The 22435-nt window shown below is 49.7% G+C and overlaps 2 protein-coding genes across 6 annotated transcripts in view; both read right to left on the bottom strand.

Moving 5' to 3' along the window:
* Nucleotides 1–96: 96 nt before the first annotated feature.
* Nucleotides 97–7148, bottom strand: TMEM106A (transmembrane protein 106A). Of its 3 annotated transcripts, XM_004772607.3 has the most exons (9): nucleotides 7066–7106; nucleotides 6610–6636; nucleotides 5582–5805; nucleotides 5011–5074; nucleotides 4241–4394; nucleotides 3573–3713; nucleotides 3415–3458; nucleotides 2878–2931; nucleotides 97–2531 (listed from the first exon to the last, which is right to left on the bottom strand). In XM_004772607.3, exons 3-9 carry the CDS (start codon nucleotides 5787–5789, stop codon nucleotides 2411–2413), a joined length of 786 nt encoding a protein of 261 aa, XP_004772664.1. In that variant the 5' UTR covers nucleotides 5790–5805; nucleotides 6610–6636; nucleotides 7066–7106; the 3' UTR covers nucleotides 97–2410. The 3 variants fall into 3 exon arrangements, with proteins under 3 accessions (XP_004772664.1, XP_004772663.1, XP_004772662.1); XM_004772606.3 differs by lacking the exon at nucleotides 6610–6636 and having other exon boundaries at nucleotides 98–2531; nucleotides 7066–7148; XM_004772605.3 differs by having other exon boundaries at nucleotides 98–2531; nucleotides 6610–7137.
* Nucleotides 7149–7326: 178 nt separating this feature from the next.
* Nucleotides 7327–22435, bottom strand: part of NBR1 (NBR1 autophagy cargo receptor) — a 32615-nt gene continuing 17506 nt past the window's right edge. For all 3 annotated transcript variants that reach the window (XM_004772618.3, XM_004772619.3, XM_013045930.2), the window contains exons 11-21: nucleotides 20371–20530; nucleotides 19987–20277; nucleotides 18664–18813; nucleotides 18122–18197; nucleotides 17370–17480; nucleotides 16974–17138; nucleotides 14447–14864; nucleotides 13523–13617; nucleotides 12816–12873; nucleotides 11859–11967; nucleotides 7327–9087 (exon numbers count right to left, since the gene is read on the bottom strand). In XM_004772618.3, the coding sequence (XP_004772675.1) occupies nucleotides 8914–9087; nucleotides 11859–11967; nucleotides 12816–12873; nucleotides 13523–13617; nucleotides 14447–14864; nucleotides 16974–17138; nucleotides 17370–17480; nucleotides 18122–18197; nucleotides 18664–18813; nucleotides 19987–20277; nucleotides 20371–20530 (1807 nt within the window). In that variant the 3' untranslated portion in view covers nucleotides 7327–8913. The remainder of the gene's footprint in view (nucleotides 9088–11858; nucleotides 11968–12815; nucleotides 12874–13522; nucleotides 13618–14446; nucleotides 14865–16973; nucleotides 17139–17369; nucleotides 17481–18121; nucleotides 18198–18663; nucleotides 18814–19986; nucleotides 20278–20370; nucleotides 20531–22435) is intronic.

Below are 22435 nucleotides of genomic sequence, written 5' to 3'. Positions count from 1 at the left end.
AAGATTTTATTTATTTGACAGAGATCACAAGTAGGCAGAGAGGCAGGCAGAGAGAGAGAGGGGAGGAAGCAGGCTCCCTGCTGAGCACAGAACCCAATTCGGGGCTCGATCCCAGGACCCTGAGACCATGACTTGAGCTGAAGGCAGAGGCTTTAACCCACTGAGCACCCAGGCGCCCTGACAAGCAAACTCCTTGCTGAGCACAGGGCCGGACACAGGGCCCCATCTGGCAACCCTGGCTCAAGCCGAAATCAAGAGTCAAGTCGGATGCTTAACTGACTGAGGCCCCCAGGCACCCCCCTGTTGGGGGCTCTAGGTTTAGGACTCTCACTGGAACCATTACCCCTCCCCACTGGCAGATGCTTACTGAGAAGGAGTAGCAGCATCACACCAGAGCAGGCCTGGAGCTAGACTGGAGGTGGCAGGCAGGGCCCCCCCCCGAAGTCCAGTGTAATGCCTGGCCCATAGCGGGCACGGAGCTGTGGCATGGATGACGGGACGCAGGGCTGGAAAGAGCTCAGAGGAAAGGCGGACTGTCCCCTTAAACACAAGACACCTCATCTTGGAAAGGGGACGCAGACTGGCCCACAAAAACCCCACAGGCCTCTTCCTTCCTCCACCTCAGCCCTTCCCGGAAGCAGTCAGCCTTCACCCCGTCACCACTTCCTGAAGCTGACATCCGGGGTCTCTCCCACAGCCTGTCCCCTTTTCCACCTGGCGCTGATGAGGGGATGCCTGGGCCTTTCACGGAAGCCTACACAGGCTGAAGGGGCCCCTCAGTGCAGCATTTCCTGAGGGGAGCGGCTGGGGGACCTGGGGTAGGGCACAGAACAGGAATATTAAAGTAGGGAGGGAACTTAAGAGGCATGAGCTTGGCACCCACTCAGACACCCCCAAACAGCTCAGCAGCGTCGCCCAGGTCCAGCTCTCCTCCCAACTCACAGGAGGCTCTTTGTTTACTCTTTAACATTGTGAAGTGTAGTTCATTGAATACAATATAAATCCTTTACATTTAACTGACACTCAACAGAAACTCCAGGCTGGCCTTTCCAGACTTTCGTGCTCCTGCCAGCCTCTTCCTGACTCTACTCAGGCACGAACACGGGGAGACAGGACAACCTCCTTCCTTCCTGTTGTCCCCGCAGCCACCTAGCCAGGTGCCGTCCCCACTGCCTCCTCTCCACCCATCCAACTTGGCATTCAGCTTTCCCCACCACCTAAGTTCATCTCCAGGCCTGAGAGAAACCACAGCTGCCTTTAGCGAGCAATTACCATTCCTGCTCAGTGCCTCCAGCTGGAGCCCAGTGGGAGCCCGAGTTAGCTGGGACTGTGCTTCTTCATCTGAGTGACAGCAAAGAGAGGTTAGGACCAGGCCCTCCTGCTGTGCGGTTCCAGCCTGCCCATGCCCGAAGGAAAGCAGAGGCCTCTGGGAGCAGAGGATGGGCCTTGGAGCTAAGCCCGGGGAGGCCCTAGAGCCCAGCAGCTTGTGGCCGAATCCTGACAGCTTGACCTCTGCAAGCTGTCGCAGAGTGGCAGCGGGGGACATCAGCTGACTGACCGGGGTCCAGGGTTTTGGGCCGACCACCAGCCAGAAGCCTAACTTCAATAAATGCCTTCCCAAGTGACTCTGGCTTCATCTGCTTTTTTTTTTCCTGGAGAGACGGAGGGGGTGCCAGATGCCTCCCTCTCCTCCCCTACTATGTTTGCTCCTGCTGTGATGGGAATAATAAAACAATTTTCTGGCGAGCAGCTTTAGCCAGAGAAAAGCTCTGTCTTCCTAGGAAGGGGGGCAGCCTTTAACCGGGGAGGCCAGGGAGCTGCAGGCCCTTAGCCAACCTTGCCATCGGGGCACAAGTTCCCAGGAGAGAAATCGACCAGCCCCACCCCTTTGTCACGTGACCAAAGCCAGAAGGACCGAGACCGCTCGGACATCCCTCAAGTCACCCTCCCATCACTGGGTGGGGAACCTGAAAAAGATCCATGTTTTAAAAGCCAGATAAAATTAAAGATTTCTCCCTTCAGGCAGGAGGAAGGCCAGCCCCAGAGGAGCGAGGCAACCAAGGTTCTCAGCACAGAGAGCAAATGCCACTCTGGACAGCTCAAGGCTGTCTCAGGTCAGATTCTTCTCAAGACAGACACAGGGGAAAGCCTGGCTGGCTCCTAGAAGAACTAGACTTTTCTGGTGGAAGTCAGAGGACGTGAGTGACGTGCATCTGTGCATATGTGTGTGTGTGTGTGTAAAGTTAATTTCCACATAGAGCTTCCTGTGGTTGAGGGGGTGTGTGTGTGGTGGAGGGAGGTAGAATAAAGCAGAGCTTTTCCTTTGGCAAAGTCACTGTAGTCCTTCCTTGGGTTCTGGGAGATACAGCCCAGGCTGGCAGGGGCCTGGAGTGTGGGACCAGCAGGCAGGTCACGGCGGATGAGGGACCAGCAAGTGGGGCACTGAGGAATTTCCCCGGCAGTCCACGTACTCATAGTTCTGGAAGACTAGCTGCTCTGAATGGCTCAGGTAGGAACAGGTCAGGGTGCCCCTGGAGAGGAAGCAGGCTTTGTTGCTGTGTCTGGTGGTGGAGGGGCAGGGGGAGAAGAGGAAGCTCTGGCCCTGCTCTGCTGTCTGGGGTGGGGGGATCCCTCAAACAACCCCCCTTCCTTCTGCTCCCTGCTCTGCCAACACACCTGGGACAGCCGTCCCACCTGTGATCCAGATAGCTCGGTGGCTGGCACACCAACGGCTTATAAGCAAGGCGGGGTCTAGGGAATGGGCGGGGGGATCTGCCTTCCCAAGAGCCAGCAAAGATCCCACAAGGTGAGCAGAGCGCAGCTCTGCTGGGGTCAGAAGGAGGCGAGGGGGACACTCGGGCTCTAAGCCCTACTTACTGGATGTGCAAAAGCACGTGGTGGACTTTGATTTTCATCCAGGAACAGATTTTGCTGAGAGAGAAAGAACACGTGACCATGAGCAGCCCGGCAGCTTGGAGGAGACCTGCAGGTCGGTTCCAGGCTCCGGGCCTCTTTTCCATCAGGGGCCCCAAATGCCATGCCCACTCTTTCTCCCTCTAAGGTGAGCACATCACCCTTGTTGCAGTGTCATTCCTCCAAGCCCCGTAGGCTTGGCCCAGGTGTGTGCTAGCTCCTCCCTCAGCAGAAAACAAGACATTCATGCTTCTTAGTGATTTAGGCTTAAGAGTCCAAGGTCACCTATTTTAAGAATTAACTAAATTCTGGCCTGTTTTCATTCCAACCTAAGTCCAAACAGGCAGAGGGATGGGGACCCTGAATCCCTTGCAGATTGCAATCTTGGCCACGAGAGTGAAGGCCAAATGCTGGCTGCAGAGAAGGAAATCTGGTAGGGATGAAGACTGGGTTTCCAACCAGGGACAGAGGCTAAGGGAGAAGAGACCAAGGGATACTTACTATGTGTTTTCATCCCAGATTTTGTTGGCCACTGCATAAAACATCTGTCAACCAAATGGGCACAAGGTGAACCCCAACCCCAGCTGCCCCTTCTGATCCCCACATGTGTCCACAACCCTCTGGGTAGGGCTGGCCCCGGGACGGGATTGGGGGGTTACCTGTTCACTGGCCAAAGGACCGATGTGGAGGAGGAGGCTATTGGTGACCTGCCCCACCACGAGGGACAGGTGCAGAACCTCGATGGTCAGCTGGGTCACCGTGATGGGGTAGTAGTTGCTATTGGAGATGTTTAAGATATTCTGAGGAGGAAGACAAGGGAAAGGGAAGTGGGAAGGTGACCATCCTTGAAAAGGAGAAATCAAGTAGCTTCCTTATCCCTGCCTGGCCCCTTCCCCCTGCCTGACTGAGCCCCACTCCCACTACGGGCCTCAGCTGCCGAAGCCCAGCGTTAGGAGGCCCTTGGCATGGCTCTTAATGGTGAAGGGGTCACCGTAAGACATGAAGTTGGCCCCAAACCCAGGCTCATCCTGCAAGGCTTCTCTCCGTTCTGTTCCACCCACCCAGAGTGTCTCAGGCATGCCCTCCATACCCTGTGTTTTTTTTCTCTCGCCATGATTCTTCCCCCCTCGGGGTGTACAGTCCTAATTCTGCACGTTCCGCTATGGGGCTCGTGGTTGCACCTGCTTCCCCCCAGGCTTCGACACCCTCTGGCTGCCACACAGGACCCCTGGCTACCTGAGCTCGGGATGGCAACACCTGACCAGGACCGCAGAGAAGAGCGGCCGGCAAGGTGGCCTGGGGCTCAGGGGTGCGGGCGCCCACCCACCGTTATGTTGAGATGGATGTCAGCCTCGTCAAAGGCCACCGTGGAGGAGTTGAGGCCTGCGGGCTGCACGGCGATGGACCGGGGAAACAGGAAAAAGACGATAAGGGAGGAGATCACGAGGCAGATGAGGACAGCCAGGAACACGAAAAGCTTCCTGTGGGAAAGAGAGCAGGATCCGGGGTAGAGGAGGGGACAAGTCTGAACGCCACAGAACCTTGGGCAGAGAGGGACACTCCTCTCCCTCGACCACTGAACACCTTGGGAAGAAGGGGCAGGGATTCACGTCCAAGAGACCCATGACAATGAGGGTCACACCCCTGTCCCGCGACACTCGGGGCCGCCTCCGAGGCTGTGCAGTACCTCAGAACAGGAAGCAGCTCATTTTCCATCTCAGCCAGAGAGAACAAGGTCTGAGCTGCCACAGAAAGGGAAGCTCACAGGAAAAATAACTTCCCCGTATGAACCGCAGCCTGGGCCATTCGCTCCCTCCTGAAAGACCTCGAAGAGTCAAGATCTTGATCCTCCCTCTTTCCACAAGGGAGCCATGCTTCTTGGAAGCACCGAAGCTCCCAACAGCAGGTGGCCTCAGGTGGCAGCTGCTGTGGCCCAGACTTCTTTTCCAGGAAAAGCCCTGGAAGCAGAGCTAGTATATATGAACTCAGTGAGGCTTCCCATGGAGAAGAATCGCGGCGGGGAGGCAGACTGAGGGAGACAGAGAACAGACCCCAGGGGTGACAGCTTGTGGAGCTAAGGTGAGGAAAGGGGCTTACGTGCGCCTGGGCTTCAGCCTCTGGTCCCCATAGGGGATGAGGGCCACTAGCTGCTTCTCTAGCTCTGTGGAGAGAAAGAAGGTGAGAGAGAGAGAGAGGGCTAAGAAGTGTGCATGACGAATGTTTCCTGTGCCAGCCTCCCAGAAGCAACCCCTTCACCCCACCGAGTGGGGTCAGAAGCATGCCGCCTCTGCCCCAGAGCAGGACTGGGACCGCTGGGCAGATGACAGCAGCTCAATGTTGTCAGCTCCGGAATGGAAGTGAGATTTTCATTACCAAGTGTGAATTTCTGGAAGGCACCGGCAAATGAGAGAAGTCTAGCTTCTCTGAAGAGATCATTTGTAACTTTGTGAATCCTAAGGCACAGTGTTGCTAAAGGAGCAGGGAGGCTGGAGAAGCCTGGGGAGAACCACCAGGGCAGGAGGGGTGGGGTGTCTCTGCAGCCAGTGCAGGGCTAGGGAATATCTCGCTGGCTTCCCTGCAGCTGGGGGACCAAGCCCCAATTCGAGGAGGCTCAGAGGGGCCTGGCCAGCTGGAACCCAGGCTCTTTCCAAAGCCTTGGGCCACTCACCTTTCGGGATCTCCCCGCTGCCCTGACAGGTGGGACAAGTCACAAAGCTGGCACGGGCAGCCCCTTCACAAGGTGCTCGGGAACAGAAAGATTTGCTGCTTCGGGTGCTGAAGTAGTTGGCAGCATTGCTGCCAGTGGCCGGGCTGGGGGGCAGGATCGACCTGTTCTCCTCCCGAGAGCCCAAATGGGAGAATGTCTCACCCATCATTCAGGGGGAGTTTTCACTAAGGAGAAAAGAACAGAATTCACTGCTAAGCTTGTTAGCACGGACACGGGATGTCACTCTGGTTTTGGGTTCTCAAGGTTGGCAAGGAGCACCACCCCAAATTCAGTAAGCTCCGGCCCAAGAAGTTAGGATATGGAAAACCGCAGTTACACGGGATTCTGGGATCAGAAATTTCAGTTTATTTCCTTTCATTACTGCAGGGGAGCTCAATCTGCCTGTAAGAGGGAAGAGAAAAGAAAAGCAGAAGTTATTTCCCTAGAAGGGACTTCCAGAAGTGAATGGCGGATCACTTTATTTTCTGGGAAAGTTGCTGAGCTGTCAGTTGCTTCAGGGGAAGGAAGTGGACAGGGCTGGCGGGCAATGGGGGAGGCCGCAGTCCAGAGTCCCTTCACCCTTGCGACAAGAGGACTCTGAAGAGGTGTCCAGGACACGCGGGCAGAAATGCCTGCGATCTCCCAGCCTGGGAGTGGAAGGCAGGCTTCCATTCCAGAGCCCCGGCAGGTGCTGGCCGAATAGGAAGGCAGGGATTCTTTGCAACAAGGGAAAGGCGGCTAGGCTGGTCACAGGTGTGCCTAAGAACATTAAAAAAGCCCTGCCAGGGAGCAGAAATCTCTTCCTCACTGCTTTCTGTGGGGTAGGAAAGAATGCCTGGGGAAGGGTGGGAGCAATGGTCAGGATCCATCCTACACTAAGGAATGCTAAAGGCTAAAAATCCAGATTTCCCCCCAAAGGGTCAGGAGTAGCAGCAGAATGAGGGCAAGGTGAGCCACAACTTGCTGGGCCAAAATCAAGGGCGCCTCACCTGGTTCAGGTCTGGGATCCAACGCTCCTGTCAGTTAAGAGTGAGATTTCTGGAATGTGTCTTTCAGGAGAAAGGCTTGTAGGGCAGGGCGACCCGAGGGACAACGGGCTGGAGCTGGCCAGGCTACTGGCCCCCTTTCCACTGAGTCTTGGGGGAGCGAATATGCAGCGTTGGAGAGGGGTGGGGAGTAGCGACCTCGGCCTACCCGGCCTACCCGGAGGAGCTAGGCTGCTTCCAGCCCTACTCCCGGGCTCGGCCAGGGTCCCGAGTGGGAGAGCAGTCGCTCCGCAGAAGCTAGGATTTCACTGATGGAGAATTTCAAGTCCTTCCGGACACCCCGAGGTCGTTAGTCGAGGCTGTTAACCCGCGAGTGCCTACGTGAGGCTAGAGGCACTGAAGGTCCCTCGGCCCTTGCCTCCCAAAGGGAAAGAAAGGAAAATCTGCGGAGCGCCTTACCCCACCCCTGGGCGGCAGCAGGACTTAAACGGCTGCAGGCAGAATCGAAAGTGCGCGAGGCCAGGGCCTCGCCCTCCGCTTTGACTCGGTGCGGGGGGAGGCTCCGCCCCAGCTCCTCCAGGCCCGCCCCCTCCCAGAGCTCCCCCGCCCCCCTCCCAGAGGCCCGCCCCCTCTGGAGACAAGGCGAGGGAAGAGCTCATCTCTTCACGGACCACCCCACCGTCCCGCCGCTGCTTCCGCAAGCACCAGCCACTCCAGGCAGGGCTTTCAAAGAATCTTTATTTGACCATTCTTGAAGCGGTTACATACAAGTACAATCGGACGGACGACTGGACCTCAGGGTCCTCCTGGACCCCTGCAATAACGATTCAAGAGGTCTGAACAGGTCCGGCCCCAAATCAACCCAATTAATTACACACACCCTGCCGCTCGGCCTCTACCCAGAAACCCGAATAAAAACGTTTTAAATAATGAACAGCCTGGTTGGCTTGCAGTATGAATCTTGGTTTATTTAATAGCGGTCAAGAAGTATACTGTAAATAAACATCATGATGACTAATGATTAATTAACATCATCATTCATTATAAATACCAACCAGGTTAAATAATACTAGTTTACTATCCTTCCCCCTTTTGGATGAGGGTTAAGAGTCTTCTTTTTCTGGAAGTCATTTTCATGAATAATAGCTTTTAGTGTTTTTTTGTTGTTGTTGTTGTTACCTTTTCCTTCACCCATTGTACCTAAGACTCCTTTCTGTAAACAGAATGAGGACCTGGGGCCCTGGCAGCAAGCTTTCCTGTTCCTTCTGGGGTTAACTCAAAAATTTTTGCTTGTTCCCTTCCAAGATTTGCAAAACAGTCTCCCCTGTGCTAGGCTCTCTCAGGCTAGATACCCTTGAGCAGATTTCAAACATTCAAGAAGCCATCAGCATTTCCTATTTGCCTGCCCCTGAACTGACTTTACTACATAGAGCTCGGAGCCTGCCTTTCACTTTCCACCTTTCAACTGTAACATCGACCTTGACCTTAAGAAAAAAAGGTAACCGTTATTTTTTTTCCTTTTAATAAAAGTTTTTCCCTTCTCTACAGTATTAGCAAAATATTTCACACTATCTACTTAAATTTGTTCCCTTAAATAAAGAAAAGTGTATGCAAAATGACTACAGTAAACACTGCTAACAGGTGCTGGTGGGTTAACGAGCACACTCCCTCCTCCTCTCACTGAAGTGCAGGGACCCACAAGGTGATCTTCCTGAATGTACCAGTGGGGTCTCTAGAAAACAACAGTGCTGATCACTAAGTCTTGCAGGGAATTGACTTTGCCCTTGAACAAGCTGGAGTAACAAGATTTCTCTGGGGCTCTGGGTGTCATTTCAATACCACACAGATACGAGGCTTGGGGTGGGCTAGAAAAATTGTTAAGAATTCTTGAAAACAACTTCCGAGGTTAGGTTAATTTCTTTTAAAAACTGACAACAGATATCCCCATAGAAACATCCACATTTAACCAAAGGAAAATACTCAACTTTGATACAAGCAGAAAGAAAAACGGTTCTATAGGAAGTTCAAGTTATGCTCTTCAGATGCACTACAATGGAGACCGGAGCTTTATACAAATCAACTGAAAAACCGTTTTCCTTCAATTCATCTGATATCTCTGCTTCAGTTCTGGTCTTTGATTTGCTCCCCAAAATACTGTAATGCAGGTACTGTTTTGATAATTCAATAATGGGCTCTATAGATTCATCAGATTAAAAAATAAGCCAGGGCTTTCTCCCCTATGCCTCCAAGGACAGAATAAAGATCATCTCTGAGCAGCAGGCTAATGATTTAATACGAGGGCCCTCCTCAGTAGCGGTGGCTGTACCAGTCATTGTTGTTGACCTGAAGCAGTTCCGTCACAACCTGCAGGATGTTGTAATTGTGTTTCTTCAGCAGCCTGAGGTTCAGCTGCCGGTCACAGAATCCCATTTCGAAGAGATGGGCCATCAGGGCTGCTGTCTGATCTTCAGAAACTATTGGCTGTATAGAGTCCAGAAAAGCAGAACAATGTTTTTGGTATCACGTATGTGCCTTGTCAATTGTTACTATCTTGTAAATCATACCAATCTTTCCAAGATCTGTTTAAAATATTAGGGAATTCAACGCAAGGGTGGGGCCACTCCTGTCCACCTGCCACCATCGCGTGCACCACCTGAGGGAGGGCTGGGAAGGCCCCCCTCTGGATTCCCCGTGTTTGTACCCAGAACTGGGCAACTCAGGAACCGCCCTTTGGCCCGATAAAGGAAAAGATGTAAGCAAGTACTGGAAACTCTGTGAAGACAGAGCTAACTGTGCTGATGGGGCCAGTAGAGGCAGGGGCAGAGACGTCACCGGGAGAGCCGGGTCAGCTACGCAAAGGGGCTAAACAAGAAACTATTTGTGAAATGACATCTTGGGCGACCTTCTTGGCATCTCCCCCCCCCCCCCCCCACTTTTTAAAGAACAGAAGCAATCCACGAAAGAGGGAGCTAACACTCCTTTACCTCCCTCTTTAAGCCAAGCCCTGTCATGGACACATAACCTTCCTAAATCCTATCACTTTGGATTACCGTTTTTTTTTTTTTTAATTAAGAGATAGTGTATTACTAGTTTCAGGGGTAGAGTTCAGCGATCTGTCAGTTGCATGTCACACCCACTGCTCATTCCATCACGTGCCCTCCTTAGTGCCTGTCACCCAGTTACCCCAGCCCCGCCCCTCCCCTCCATCAACCCTCAGTTTGTTCCCTAGAGTTAAGAGTCTCTTATAGTTTGTCTCCTTCTCTGTTTTTGTCCTATTTTAGTTTTCCTTCCCTTCCCCTATGCTCCTCTGTTTTGTTTCTTAAATTCCACATATGAATGAAATCAAATGGTATTTGTCTTCCTCTGACTTTCTTCGCTTGGCATAATATACCCTCTAGCTCCAACCACGTTGCTGCAAACGGCAAGATTTCCTTCCTGGATTACTCTCTTACTAATTACTTACCATCCTACCAATTAATTCTCTTGTGTAGGAAACAGATACAAAATACCTCGTTTGGAAGGGTTGTTGAGAGGATTAGGACAAGAGTGTGTATACATCTTCAACACAGTCTCTGGCATTTCTCTCTATACCTAACTCCACTGTTCCCTTCTTCCCTCTTATTTCAGAATAAACTATCATCCTCCTTTCCAGAATCGTCCCTCCACACATTCTTTTGCTTGCTATTTTGTGATTTCTCATCACCTCAGAAATCTCCTTCTGTGTATCACCTCTTGACTTAACCTCCTTTGCTACTGGCTCGGCCAAGTGTAGAAACACCAATCTTGCTCTGCCTTCTGCGGCCCAGCTTTCGCTCTTTCCCTCTGTGCTCCAGCTATTGGAGAATGAGGCATACTCCACCTGCTCCCTGTTCTCTGGGGGCTCTAGCCCTTCCTCCCCATTCAAGTTCCCTTCCCTGAGCTCCATCCAGCACATTTTCCTCCTACTTCTCAGGCCCCTGGGCCCTTCTTTTCTGGATTCTATTTTTTTTTTTTTAAGATTTTATTTATTTGACAGAGAGAGACACAGTGAGAGAGGGAGCACAAGCGGAGGAGTGGAAGAGGGAGAAGCAGGCTTCTGGTGGAGCAGGAGTAGATGCAGGGCTCGATCCCAGGACCCTGGGATCATGACCTGAGCCGAAGGCAGATGCTTAATAACTGAGCCACACAGGAGCCCCTCTTTCTTGGATTCTTAAAGGCTCCATCTTGCTTTTATACCCTTTCTTCCGGGAAACTCTCACTGAATCAGGTGGTTTCTGCTGGAATGTGTATTCAGGGGACTTGACCACCAGGCCAAATCACTCCTCTGAGCCACAGGAACATGCCCAGCTGCACTGTGGGTAACGTGCCTCCAACTCCACATCATCCAAAATGGACCTAATTTTCTTCTCCTCCTGCCCAAATATATCCTTCTTCTTGGATATCCCCTCTTAGTGAATGATACTATCTGCCCAAAGCCAGAAACTCAGGATTCCTCCTTGACTTCTTTCTAGCCTCTTAATCATGGTCTCCCAAATTCTGCCATTTCTCTTTCTCTTCTACCCTTCTTTTCCATCTACACATGGGTTCTCAAATGGATTTCTTTAGGGCTCCCCCAACCTCCACATGGTAATGGAATTACCTTACTAGGCACAAATCTGATGTTAATCATTTTCCTAAGGCCCATTCACTGCCCCTCCCCCCACCAGAAGTCTTAAAATAACATCTAAACCACTCAACACAGCACCCCCACCTACATAAATTGGGCTTTTCTCTTCTTACTCTTCCTAGCCCAAATTCACCTTGCTGGCTCACGTTTCCAACTCTTTTTACTGGCTAGTCTCTGTCACAATGCTCTCTCTATTCCCCTTTCCTGGCACATACTTATTTTGTCCTTAAGAACTCAGCTCAGGCGCCATCTACCAGGAAGCCTTCTTTGGCCGCACAGAGGGGCCCACAGCAGGGGTGGCCGAGGTGTTCCACCCAAGTACACTGGCGCAGGATCTTACACTAACTATGTACCTTACTTGTGTCCCACTGTCTTTTGGGCAAGGACTGGTGTCTTCCTCACCTTGTAGCACGTACTTGCAAGAGTTCCCCACTTGTAACAGGTCCTCAACAAACATTAGGTCTTTTTCCTTTCTTCCCTTAAGTAACTTGGCCAAAGTCCTATAGCTAGAAAGTGCCAGAATGCCATACTACTTTCCAGCCCAGGCAGGGAGCATCATTTTCCCAGTGATTTGGCTTCGGTCGAAGAAAAGGAAACATACACTGACCTGGGCAGTGACTGGTGGCCCAGCAAACAAGGCCTTGTATGCAGAAGCAGCAACAGACAAAGCCCCCTTCACGAGTCCTCCGGCAATGCTGCTCCCATGGTGGTGGTGCCTGGAGAGGAAAACCAAATTACCTCTCTAAGAAACACAAACCATTAGCCTCCTACTAGCTAATCTGGGCTCTAATCCTTGAAAGAAAATGGATTTCCCTGAGGAAAAAAGTCAAATGTAAAAAAGAGAATGTGATCATTTTCCTATTAGTTTTATGGCTAAAACCTTGGTTTGATGTAGAGTCCAGCTCTACTGCAAGGTTAAGGGGCATGCAGAAAAGACATTCCTCTTTCTGTAGAACACTGGCTTTCTGTCCCAACTGACTATTATGTGGTCAAGGGCAAAAAAAGGGTATTTAGCAGTCTGTCTGCTTAATTATCATCTCAGAGGACACACCTCCAAAGGAAATGTGATTTTCTGGACACTGTAGGGAGGAATCCACCTTGCCACGGATCTGAGATGATTGGAAGCAGAGAGGCAGGCATTTTTAAGAAACTACTACAAAGACGCACAGTGGGCTTGGCCTTCCTGCCTTCTTTGGTACTAAGGTGAGGTAAATTTGAGAGTACTGGTCTGGACTGTGAACTTTTTTTTTTTAAGATTTTATTTTTCAAGTTATCTCTACACCCAATGTGGGGCCGAGCTCACAACCCTGAGATCAAGAGTCATACGCTATACTGGCTAAGCCAGCCAGGTACCCCTGGAATGTGAACACTCTTAAAACTTAACTGTAGCCCTCTGTTCAGTGTTGTTCACAAGCTTCAGGAGAAGAAAGAACAAGAAGTAATGAGGGCTCTCCTTCTCTGCCCTCTGGAGGCACATGGTTTGAGAAGCTTGTGCAAGCAGAAGCAATACTAGCATATATATATATCCACCTGCTTCTGAAGAGGCTGCACAAGGTCCAGTTACCTTGAGTGGTCAGAGCTCTTCTGTCTGCTGTTTACAAGTCCTGATGAGCCTCTGGGCTCTAAAAGCAAAAGAGCTATTGGTTAGATGTGGCATCCACAAGTGCCTAGTGTTTCTTAACTCATAGTGGGGCGAGTTTTGGAGAGGCAAGCAGCAATCTGATCACAGCTTTTATTTATTTAAAATATTTGGGAAATTTTGCAGATGGTTTTAAGTGATAAGGAGGAACTGCCCAGAATGCAGTGCAAGGTTGACTCCAAAAAACTAAGTCCATAAAGCTATCACACCAATTTATTTATTAGTTTTTAAGTACTTTTTTTTTTTTTTTTAAATTAAGAGTGGGAAGTGACTTTGAAGGTCTACTAACAACTTCAAGGTGCTAAAAAAACAGCCCCACAGGTTTTATGACTGTGCTGAACTGCTTCAAGGTCACACAGTGAGGAAAGGGGGAGCTGGGCCTGGAACCTAGACTGGTCTAGCTCCAAACCCTGTGTTCTTGCCACTGCAGCACAATGCCTGCCTCTGTGAGGTCTCACTTAATAAATACGAAGCTAAAGGACAGAAAAGAATGTGAGGGAGGGCCACAGAAAAAAGAGATGGGCAGGTTTCTGAATAATGCCACGAATCATGAAGACAGAGTGCCTATGTATGCCTGGTTTCATCAGAAAGGAGCACAGAAAAAGACATGAAGCTCAGGCTCTGGTCGTTACCTCCTCTGATCTGATCGGGGACTGAAGAAACTTCTGGTATGGTAACTGGTAAATCCAATCCTGGGGAACCATCCAGCTGTGTACAAGGAGGGCTCCTTTCAGAAAGACAATATCGAAAGTCAGTGGAAAAGGCACCTATGGGAACGCTGGAGACACAGGACACATAGCACAGCTGTGGCGAATTCTCTACAAAGGCTTCCCTTTTCTGACCCAGACCTCATGTCCGAATGCAGGGATCAGGCAGGAAGGGCTCATTCTACCTGTGGTTCTCCTCCTTAGCCACACTCAAACTAGAAAGCCCGGCTTGAGTCAGGTCACTCCCTGCTCCATTAAATGGTCCTGCTAAAGGGCAATGTCTAGCTGCCCGAGAGAGTGGTCTAAATAAATCCTAGTCAAGGCTCCATCCTCTGCCATACCGTGAGAGAACAGTGACACACATGGATCAGGTGATGAAAAATAACTGTTCTCCGGTTTTAGAATATATTTTTTTCATAGTACGTTAAGCTTTCTCTTGTACTTTGGGTTAACATAAGAATGAATTTTGGTGTCTTTACCCATGCATCAACAGAGCAAGGGGCGTTCAGCGACATTTGTCGCTGGCTCTCTTCGACCCTGGGTTTTGGCAGCAAAAGCAAAAAACCAAACCAAACAAGAAACTGGCTCTCAATGATCAAAACAGATGTAGACAGACTACGCTCAGATAATTAAAAACAAGCACAGCTTTAAATTCAGAATCCACAAATTCTGGGAAATACAACTTTTATTCATCTAAATTCAGACTTTCCTATGGGAAAAAGTCTCCTCCCGTGCTCACAAACAACAACAAACAACAACAACAACAACAAAACAGGTTTTGAGATGGAGCTGTTTCCTCCCTATTCCACTTGTGAACAAGAGCCTGGCTGAGGGGGGTGTGGATGGTACCTGGACAGCTGGGGCGGAGGCCCCACCACCTCTGGCGTGAGGGGCACTGTATCCAGAGTCTGTGAGGTCATGAGGATGTCACTGATGCTCTGCTCCTGCAGCTGGTTCTCCCCTCCAGTGAGTCTCTCCCCCGCCTCAACCCCAGGTTCGCCTTCAGCCCCTCGCTCCAGGCCCGGTTGTGAGAGCGCAGAGCTGTACATGGAGTCACCCAGGGGGCGACTGGTGTCAAAGCACTCAGGCAGGATGATGATGTAATCCTCTGAAGAAGTAGAGGACTGACTCTGAACTTCATCTTTGAGCTCGTCCTCCTCTTCCTCCTCCTCGTTGTCCTCCTCCTCCACAACAGCTTCTTTGGCGCTATGGACAGTCTCCTCCTGCTCATCTCCAAGTGGTCCTTCTTCAGGGGAGGCAAATTTCACTGAAGGATGGAAGCAGCTCATTTTAAGCTATAAGCAAAAAGCAGCTCCCAGTGCTACCCTTACCTGATAAGGCCTTGAGCCAGAGGATGGGGATGCTCAGAGGGAAAGGGCTGCCGCTAGAACCACCAATGGCCACATTCTAAGTCTGAAGCCCAGGCAAAGCCTGAACTGAAGCTCATGAGGTAAAGAGAAACACCAAGGCTTCTGAGAAGTGCCATGAATTTTTTTTCTTTAAAGATTTTATTTATTTATTTGACAGAGACACACAACGAGAGAGGCAACACAAGCAGGGGGAACGGGAGAGGGAGAATCAGGCTTCCCGCAGAGCAGGGAGCATGACACGGGGCTCGATCCCAGGACCCTGAGATCATGACCTGAGCAGAAGGCAGATGCTTAACGACTAAGCCACCCAGGCGCCCCTGAGTACCATGAATCTTTTTTTTTTTTTTAAAGATTTTATTTATTTATTTGACAGAGAGAAATCACAAGTAGTCGGAGAGGCAGGCAGAGAGAGAGGGGAAGCAGGCTCCCCGCTGAGCAGAGAGCCTGATGTGGGGCTCGATCCCAGGACCCTGAGATCATGACCCGAGCCGAAGGCAGCGGCTTAACCCACTGAGCCACCCAGGTGCCCCGAGTACCATGAATCTTAAAGACAAATCAAAACTGATATATTAGCTAATGGTGCTACAGCAACAGAAAATATCAGGTGGTAAGTACTGCATATGCCTACTTTCCTCTGCTAAGTAATGAACAGTCATGGCAGAAAACTGGGAAAACAAGGATGAGGAGAAAAAAAAAAAACCTATAATTCTATCAGAGATAACTACTACAAACATTTTTTGTTATGCACTTGTACCTAAGTCTGTGGGGTGGACGGGGAAATGAGTGTGTATCTTGAAAACAAGAGTGAGACAAACTGTATTTAATAGCATAGGCCAGGGACACCTGGGTGGCTCAGCGGGTTAAAGCCTCTGCCTTTGGCTTGGGTCATGATCCCAGTATCCTGGGATGGAGCCCCACATGGGGCTCTCTGCTAGGCAGGGAGCCTGCTTCCTCCTCTCTCTCTCTCTCTCTCTGCCTGTCTCTCTGCCTACTTGTGATCTCTGTCTATCAAATAAATAAATAAAAATCTTAAAAAAAAAAAAAAGCACAGGCCAAATTTCATTATAATAAACAAAAGAAATTTTTCCGTATTATTTTGATGCACGAGAATTTGAAGTTTTGGATAGTTCTTGAAATACATAGTATGGTCGCTACCTATCCAGTATCTACAAGTTTCTGTTACAAAGGAAACTGATTACAGCAGGATTTAACCTTGGGAAATTAATTGGTACTCCTGCTTCTGCCCAGTGACTGTGTCACTGGAGAAAGGACACAACTCAGCTGCCAGTGGAGGTGTCTGCTTAAGAGCTCGGTCAGCTTATAGGAAGACTCCTCAGTGTAGACTCCAGGCAGCTGGATGCTAAGGTGCTGCTGTGCCTCTGAGTCATGCAGCTGTAACTCTGCCCCCGAGAAAGGGTGAAAAGGGGCTATGGTGGCTGCCTTGCATACGAGGCTGTAATTAAGAGTCGGGTAGGGAAGCCTGGGTGGCTCAGTCGTTAAACCTCTGCCTTCGGCTCAGGTCATGATCCCAGGGTTCTGGGATCGAGCCCTGCAACGGGCTCTCTGCTTCTCCCTCTCCCACTGCCCCTGCTTGTGTTCCCTCTCTTGCTGTGTTTCTCTCAAAAAATAAAAAAAATAAAAAAATAAAATAAAAATAAAATAAAAATCTAAAAGAGTCAAGTAGAGTAGGTAGGGTCTAAAGAAACCACCAGGGGTGCCTGGGTGGCTCAGAGGGTTAAGCCTCTGCCTTCCGCTCAGGTCATGATCTCAGGGTCCTGGGATTGAGCCCCGCATCGGGCTCTCTGCTCAGGAGGGAACCTGCATCTCCCTCTCTCTGCCTACTTGTGATTTCTGTCAAATAAATAAATAAAATCTTAAAAAAAAAAAGAAAAAAAAAGAAACCACCAACCGCCACTCTCAGTAAGAGGAGCCCTTTTTCCCCCTCAGGTCCGGCAGTCACAATTCACACACTGCCCTGCTAGCTGGGGGACCTCAGGGACACTCACTGTGCACGGATTTCTGTCTGCAAGGTGGGTTGTGATCCGGGGCAGCGTCCAAGGTAAGCGATCGGATTACGGTCTCACACACGAATTGGGTCCCACTCAGGTCAACTTCTGCTTCTTCCACTGAGGCACTGTTCTGAGTCTTCCTCTTCACTGAGGCTGTGGAATCTGAAAGACATGAACCCTGCCTGTTGCTGTTGAAGGGCTTCCTGAAGCCACATACCCGTGAGGATTCCACGCCAAGAACAGTCGCTATCAGGCCCTTGGGAAGGTGAGGAAACTTCAGAAAATGGAGAGGCTACAGATAACCCAAGAACATGCTAATGTAAGTATAGGAAGGAGTATGGTGTAATACAGGAGGGGACAACGCAAACATCAGACAAATAATGAACCCCTTACCAGGAAGCACTTTAAATCCTGCCCCTTCGCTCTCTTCCTGTATCTGCCCCAAGCCTGGCTTCTCTATTAAAGGATTGTCATGCGGCAGAGGAGACATGCAGGGGGTCATATCTGGAGAATGAAAAAAGAAGAACCATCAACCAAAAAAAAAAAAATAAACAAAAGCAACACATCATTAACGGTCAGTGTCTAGAAGCAATAGCTCACAGGCTTCTTGCCTCCTGCAGGGCTGAAGTAAACCTAGGTAGGCTTCAAGGCCTGTTATAAAGAATTCCTCCAGACCATGAGGTGTGCAAGTACCTCAGATCAATGAATGCAAGAAGGATCACAGTCGTCTGGCCTGAGAAACCATGGCTAAGACACAGAACCAGGAACATAAAGGACAAACATTTAGAGAAAAACGGAGAAGGACCCCCATCCCCCTGCTTTCAAAGATTTTAAGTAAGCCCTACACGAACGTGAGGCTCAAACTCACAACCCCAAGACCAAGAGCCATATGAACGAGCCAGCCAGGCTTCTTATGGGTCCCTTTACGGCACAGAAGCCTTGCACAAGCATGTATTGTTGACTCTGACAGACAATAGGGAAAAGGAGGAAAATGGACCCACGGGTGCAGTTTTAATGTCACACTGTAGGAGAAATCTTTGCCGTGCAGTTCCTCAGAAGAAGGTTCTCACTACCAGGGTCTAGGGTGTGACACTTTTGTTGTCTTATTAATAAAATGAATGACCTGGGTGGAATGACATTCTTACCCACGGGAGTATTGTGGGGCACTCTCTCCAACTCTTGGACAATGTTTATATCCAACAGCTCAAAGGACAGCAGGTCCTGAGGACAAAAAGGGCAACATTAGGCGACTCTTGCAGCGGATGCTGGAGCCAGGTTTTGTCTCGAGGGCACTTGCAGGCCACACAGCTCCACACCTTCCTGGACTCTGTTCAAATTCATGCCTCCCCTCAATCAGGTGAAATCAAGAAGAGTGAAGCGGGAACTAGATGTCGAAATAACCAAGTGGCAGGAAAGAAAGAAAAGGCAGTGGGAGTGAAAGTGAACCCGAAAAGCAGAAACGCAGAGGCAACTAAAGGGAAGCTGTGGGGAAGCCCGAGAGTGAGTTTCCGATGCAGAGAAGAAACATTTAGAGATCTGCTTCCACTACTGATCTTCCTTGCTACTGTGGGCAGGCAGATCTCTGACTCTCTGAGCACTGTCTGTGCCTATGCCACCTTCTCGTCAACAGGGTAAGGACTCCCCACTGCCTTTTGTCCCTAGCTCCCCAAAGTGCTCAGTCTTCTACCTGGGCAGTCAGAAGGTCCACGGATGGGATGTAGAGCTCCCTCTCATTAGCAACATTTTTTGTCTTCTGTGGAATGGAGGTTCCTGTCCCTTTGGTCTGCTTAGTTGCTTCATCAAGCTGAATTTCTTCTTTAGCCAGAAGAAAAGTCTCCTATACAGAAAAACCATCGGGACAAAGGGTTTTAGGCACTCAAATGAACAAAAGGTCAACTGACAGCTGCCTCCCTAAATATCGAAACACTGCTGCACGTCTATGTGTTTTAAAACTTGTTTCCAGATCTGGGGCGCCTGGGTGGCTCAGTTGGTTGAGCAACTGCCTTCAGCTCAGGTCATGATCCCAGACTTCCAGGATCGAGTCCCGCATCGGGCTCCCAGCTCCTCGGGGAGTCTGCTTCTCCCTCTGACCTTCTCCTCTCTCATGCTCCCTCTCACTCATTGTCTCTCAAATAAATAAATAAATAAATAAATAAAATCTTAAAAAAAAAAAAAATCAACTTGTTTCCAGATCATTTTAGACTTACAGATAGGTTGCAAAAAACCCCAGTGTTCACTTATTACCCCCTTCACCCAGCTTCCTTTAATAACAAGTTAGAGTAACCATAGTAACTACTGTCAAAAGGATGACATTAACTTTGGTTAACTGAATCTAAGCAGTAAAATGCTCTAAAAACTGTACTCTAGGGTGCCTGGGTGGCTCAGTGGGTTAAGCCGCTTCCTTCGGCTTGGGTCATGATCCCAGGGTCCTGGGATCGAGTCCCGCATAGGGCTCTCTGCTCAGCAGGGAGCCTGCTTCCCTCTTTCTCTCTCTGCCTGCCTCTCTGTCTACTTGTAATCTCTGTCTGTCAAATAAACAAATAAAATCTTTAAAAACAAACAAACAAACAAAAAAACAAAACAAAAAACTGTACTCTACCATCTGGAGGTGGGCGGGGAAGGGGGACAGTGCCCCACTAGTGAAGGGAAGTATCTTAAAAACAAAAAACAAAAAATAAAACTATACCAACTGAAAACAAGGGCAAGACTTCATTAGCATTTAGGGAACACAGGCATGGAAAGTTTAGGAGAGGTGATCGTTAAGGAGCAAAGCCATCGGTCTTGCAGTTCAACAGGCCAAGCAAGCCTGTCTTCCCACAGATAGCAGAGAGGCTGGCCAAACATCACTATGAAGAGATAAAAAAGCACTGAGGGATGCCTGCACCAAGATCCTAAGGACATGCCAGGAAAACCTGAGGAATGGGCCCAGGACAAGCACACTGGTGTTAGGGGAAGGAGCGGCCAGTCTGCACAGGCTGCTGCAGCGTTAGTCTCCCCTTCCAGTGCTCACCTCTTGCTGGCAGGTGAGCTCATCAGCTTTGCTTGAGCCAATCATGCCCTTTTCAATGTTCTCAGGGCCCTCTGTGGAGGGGAAAGGATCCACTATGATACTGCACCAGACCCGAGGCCCGAACTGCTGTCCTTTGTGAGAAAGACGCCAATGGGAAGTGTACGTTCCCTCCAAGGCTGGGGCGATGAACTCCACAGACACAACCCCCACATGGCCGGCCTTCAGGCAGGGAACCAAAACGTCCTTCTTTTCTGTAGAAGCCAAAGTTAGGTTTCCCCACATGAACTTGAGCTGAAAAGAACAGGGACAAGAGAAAGCAAGCTTGTCAGCTGAGCACTGTCACTTTAGGTCACCCCAGCTTCAGTCTGTGGGGGAAAAAAATACCTTTGTGTCTCCACTCCACTTGACATTTCCTGTATTTTTCATCCTCCAGTGCTTGATAAACTTGGTTCCTGGCTGAAGGTGAGTCCCATCGGGCAAATTCTCATCCACAAATGCTGCACTGAGGGTCGGCATAACTGGGGCACATGGCTGCAAAGGGAGCCTGAACAGAAAATTCAGATAGTCACATGTGTTGGGTACAACGGCTTCTGAATATCTAACACATGATTCAAGAGGCTGAGAGTAACTATTTTTTTTTTTTTAAAGATTATTTGTTTTTTGTCAGAGAGCGCGAGCAAGCAGAAGCACAGAGAGCGGCAGGCAGAGGCAGAGGGAGAAGCAGGCTCCCTGCTGAGCATAGAGCCTGATGTGGGACTCTATCCCAGGACTCTGGGATCATGACCTGAGCGGAAGGCAAATGCTTAACTCAGCCATCCAGGCGTCCCTGAGAGTGACTCTTACTGTACTAATGCATTTGCCTCAAGAATAATACTAACAGGGGGCACCTGGATGGCTCAGTGGTTTAAGACTCTGCCTTTGGCTCAGGTCATGATCTCAGTCCTGGGATCAAGCCCCACATTGGGCTCTCTGCCCGGCAAGGAGCCTGCTTTCCCCTCTCTCTCTGCCTACTTGTGATCTCTGTCAAATAAATAAATAAAATCTTAAAAAAAAAAAAAAATACTAACAGGAGGCACCTGGGCAGCTCAGTCAGTGGAGCACATGACTCTTTATCTAGGAGTTACGTTTGAGTCCGACATTGGGGGTACAGACTACTTAAAAATCTTAAAAAAAAAAAAACTAATAACATTTTTTTTTAAAAGATTTTATTTATTTATTTGAGAGAGAGCACGAGAGGCGAAAAGGTCAGAGAGAGAAGAAGACTCCCCATGGAGTTGGGAGCCCGATGCAGGACTCGATCCCGGGACTCCGGGACCGTGACCTGAGCCGAAGGCAGTTGCTTAACCAACTGAGCCACCCAGGTGCCCCTACTAATAACATTTTTGAAAGAACAAGACAGAGGGGTTCCTGAGTGACTCAGCTGGTTGGGCGTCCAACTCCTGATTTTAGCTTAGGTCATCTCAGGGTTGTGGGATTGAGCCCTGCGCTGAGCTCCATGCTCAGTGTGGAGTCTGCTGGAGATTCTCTCCCTCCACCCCACCCCCACACTCTCTCTCTCAAATAAACAAATAAAAATCAATTTTGTTTATCTGAGAGAGAAACAGTGTGCAAGAATGCATGAGTGGGTGGATGGGGGGGAGGCAGATGGAGAGGGAGAAACAGACACCACACTGAGCACAAAGCCCGACAGGGGGCTCCATCCCAGGACCCCAAGATCATGACCTGAGTTAAAGTCAGATGCTTAACTGACTGAGCCACTGAGGCGCCCCATAAACAAATAAATCTTAATAAGTAAAAATAAAAAACAAGACAGATTTGGAGTACCTGGCTGGCAACTCCTGATCTCTGGGTTGTAAATCTGGGCCCTATGTTGGGTGTGAAGGTTAGTTAAAAATAAAATCTTACTCCTGAAATGAAGAGCCATGGTGAGGATAAGCATCCATAAATATAAGAACTACAGAGTCAGGCTCTTCAAATCCCAACTGCCTCCACTTAAGAGAGGTCCTACCAGCCAGTCTGGAACCTTACTGGCTGCTCTGTCAACAATGACTACAAACCACCCTTTAAGAATGCTGGGACCAGAGAATGGGAAGTTTTAATTCCTTTTCTTTTTTAAAAAGATTTTATTTATTTATTTGACAGAGACAGCTCACAAGTAGGCAGAGAGGCAGGCAGAGGGGAGGGGAAGCAGGCTCCCCACTGAGCAGAGAGCCCGATGCGGGGCTCGATCCCAGGACTCTGAGATCATGACCTGAGCTGAAGGCAGAGGCTTTAACCCACTGAGCCACCCAGGCGCCCTCCTTTTCTTTTTTAAATTAGAGATTTTTATTCATCTATGTGACAGAAAGAGAGAGACAGCGAGAGAGGGAACACAAGTAGGCAGAGCAGGAGAGGGAGAAACAGGCTCCCCAGCAAACAGGGAGCCCAATGAAGGGCTTGATCCCAGGAT

This window comes from Mustela putorius, unplaced genomic scaffold, assembly GCF_011764305.1.
Source record: "Mustela putorius furo isolate JIRA1106 unplaced genomic scaffold, ASM1176430v1.1 tig00000487_pilon_pilon_pilon, whole genome shotgun sequence".
Taxonomy (NCBI): domain Eukaryota; kingdom Metazoa; phylum Chordata; class Mammalia; order Carnivora; family Mustelidae; genus Mustela; species Mustela putorius.
Note: the sequence above shows the minus strand (reverse complement) of the source record. Positions and strands in the feature narration are given on the sequence as shown.

Excerpts from the sequence above, each read along its gene's own strand:
- TMEM106A (XM_004772606.3), bottom strand. The coding sequence starts at position 5,789 with ATGATGGGTGAGACATTCTCCCATTTGGGCTCTCGGGAGGAGAACAGG. Across the intron at positions 4,395-5,010 it reads AGGCTGAAGCCCAGGCGCAC|GAAGCTTTTCGTGTTCCTGG; the intron begins GTAAGCCCCTTT and ends TCTTTCCCACAG. Across the intron at positions 3,714-4,240 it reads ACATCCATCTCAACATAACG|AATATCTTAAACATCTCCAA; the intron begins GTGGGTGGGCGC and ends CTTCCTCCTCAG.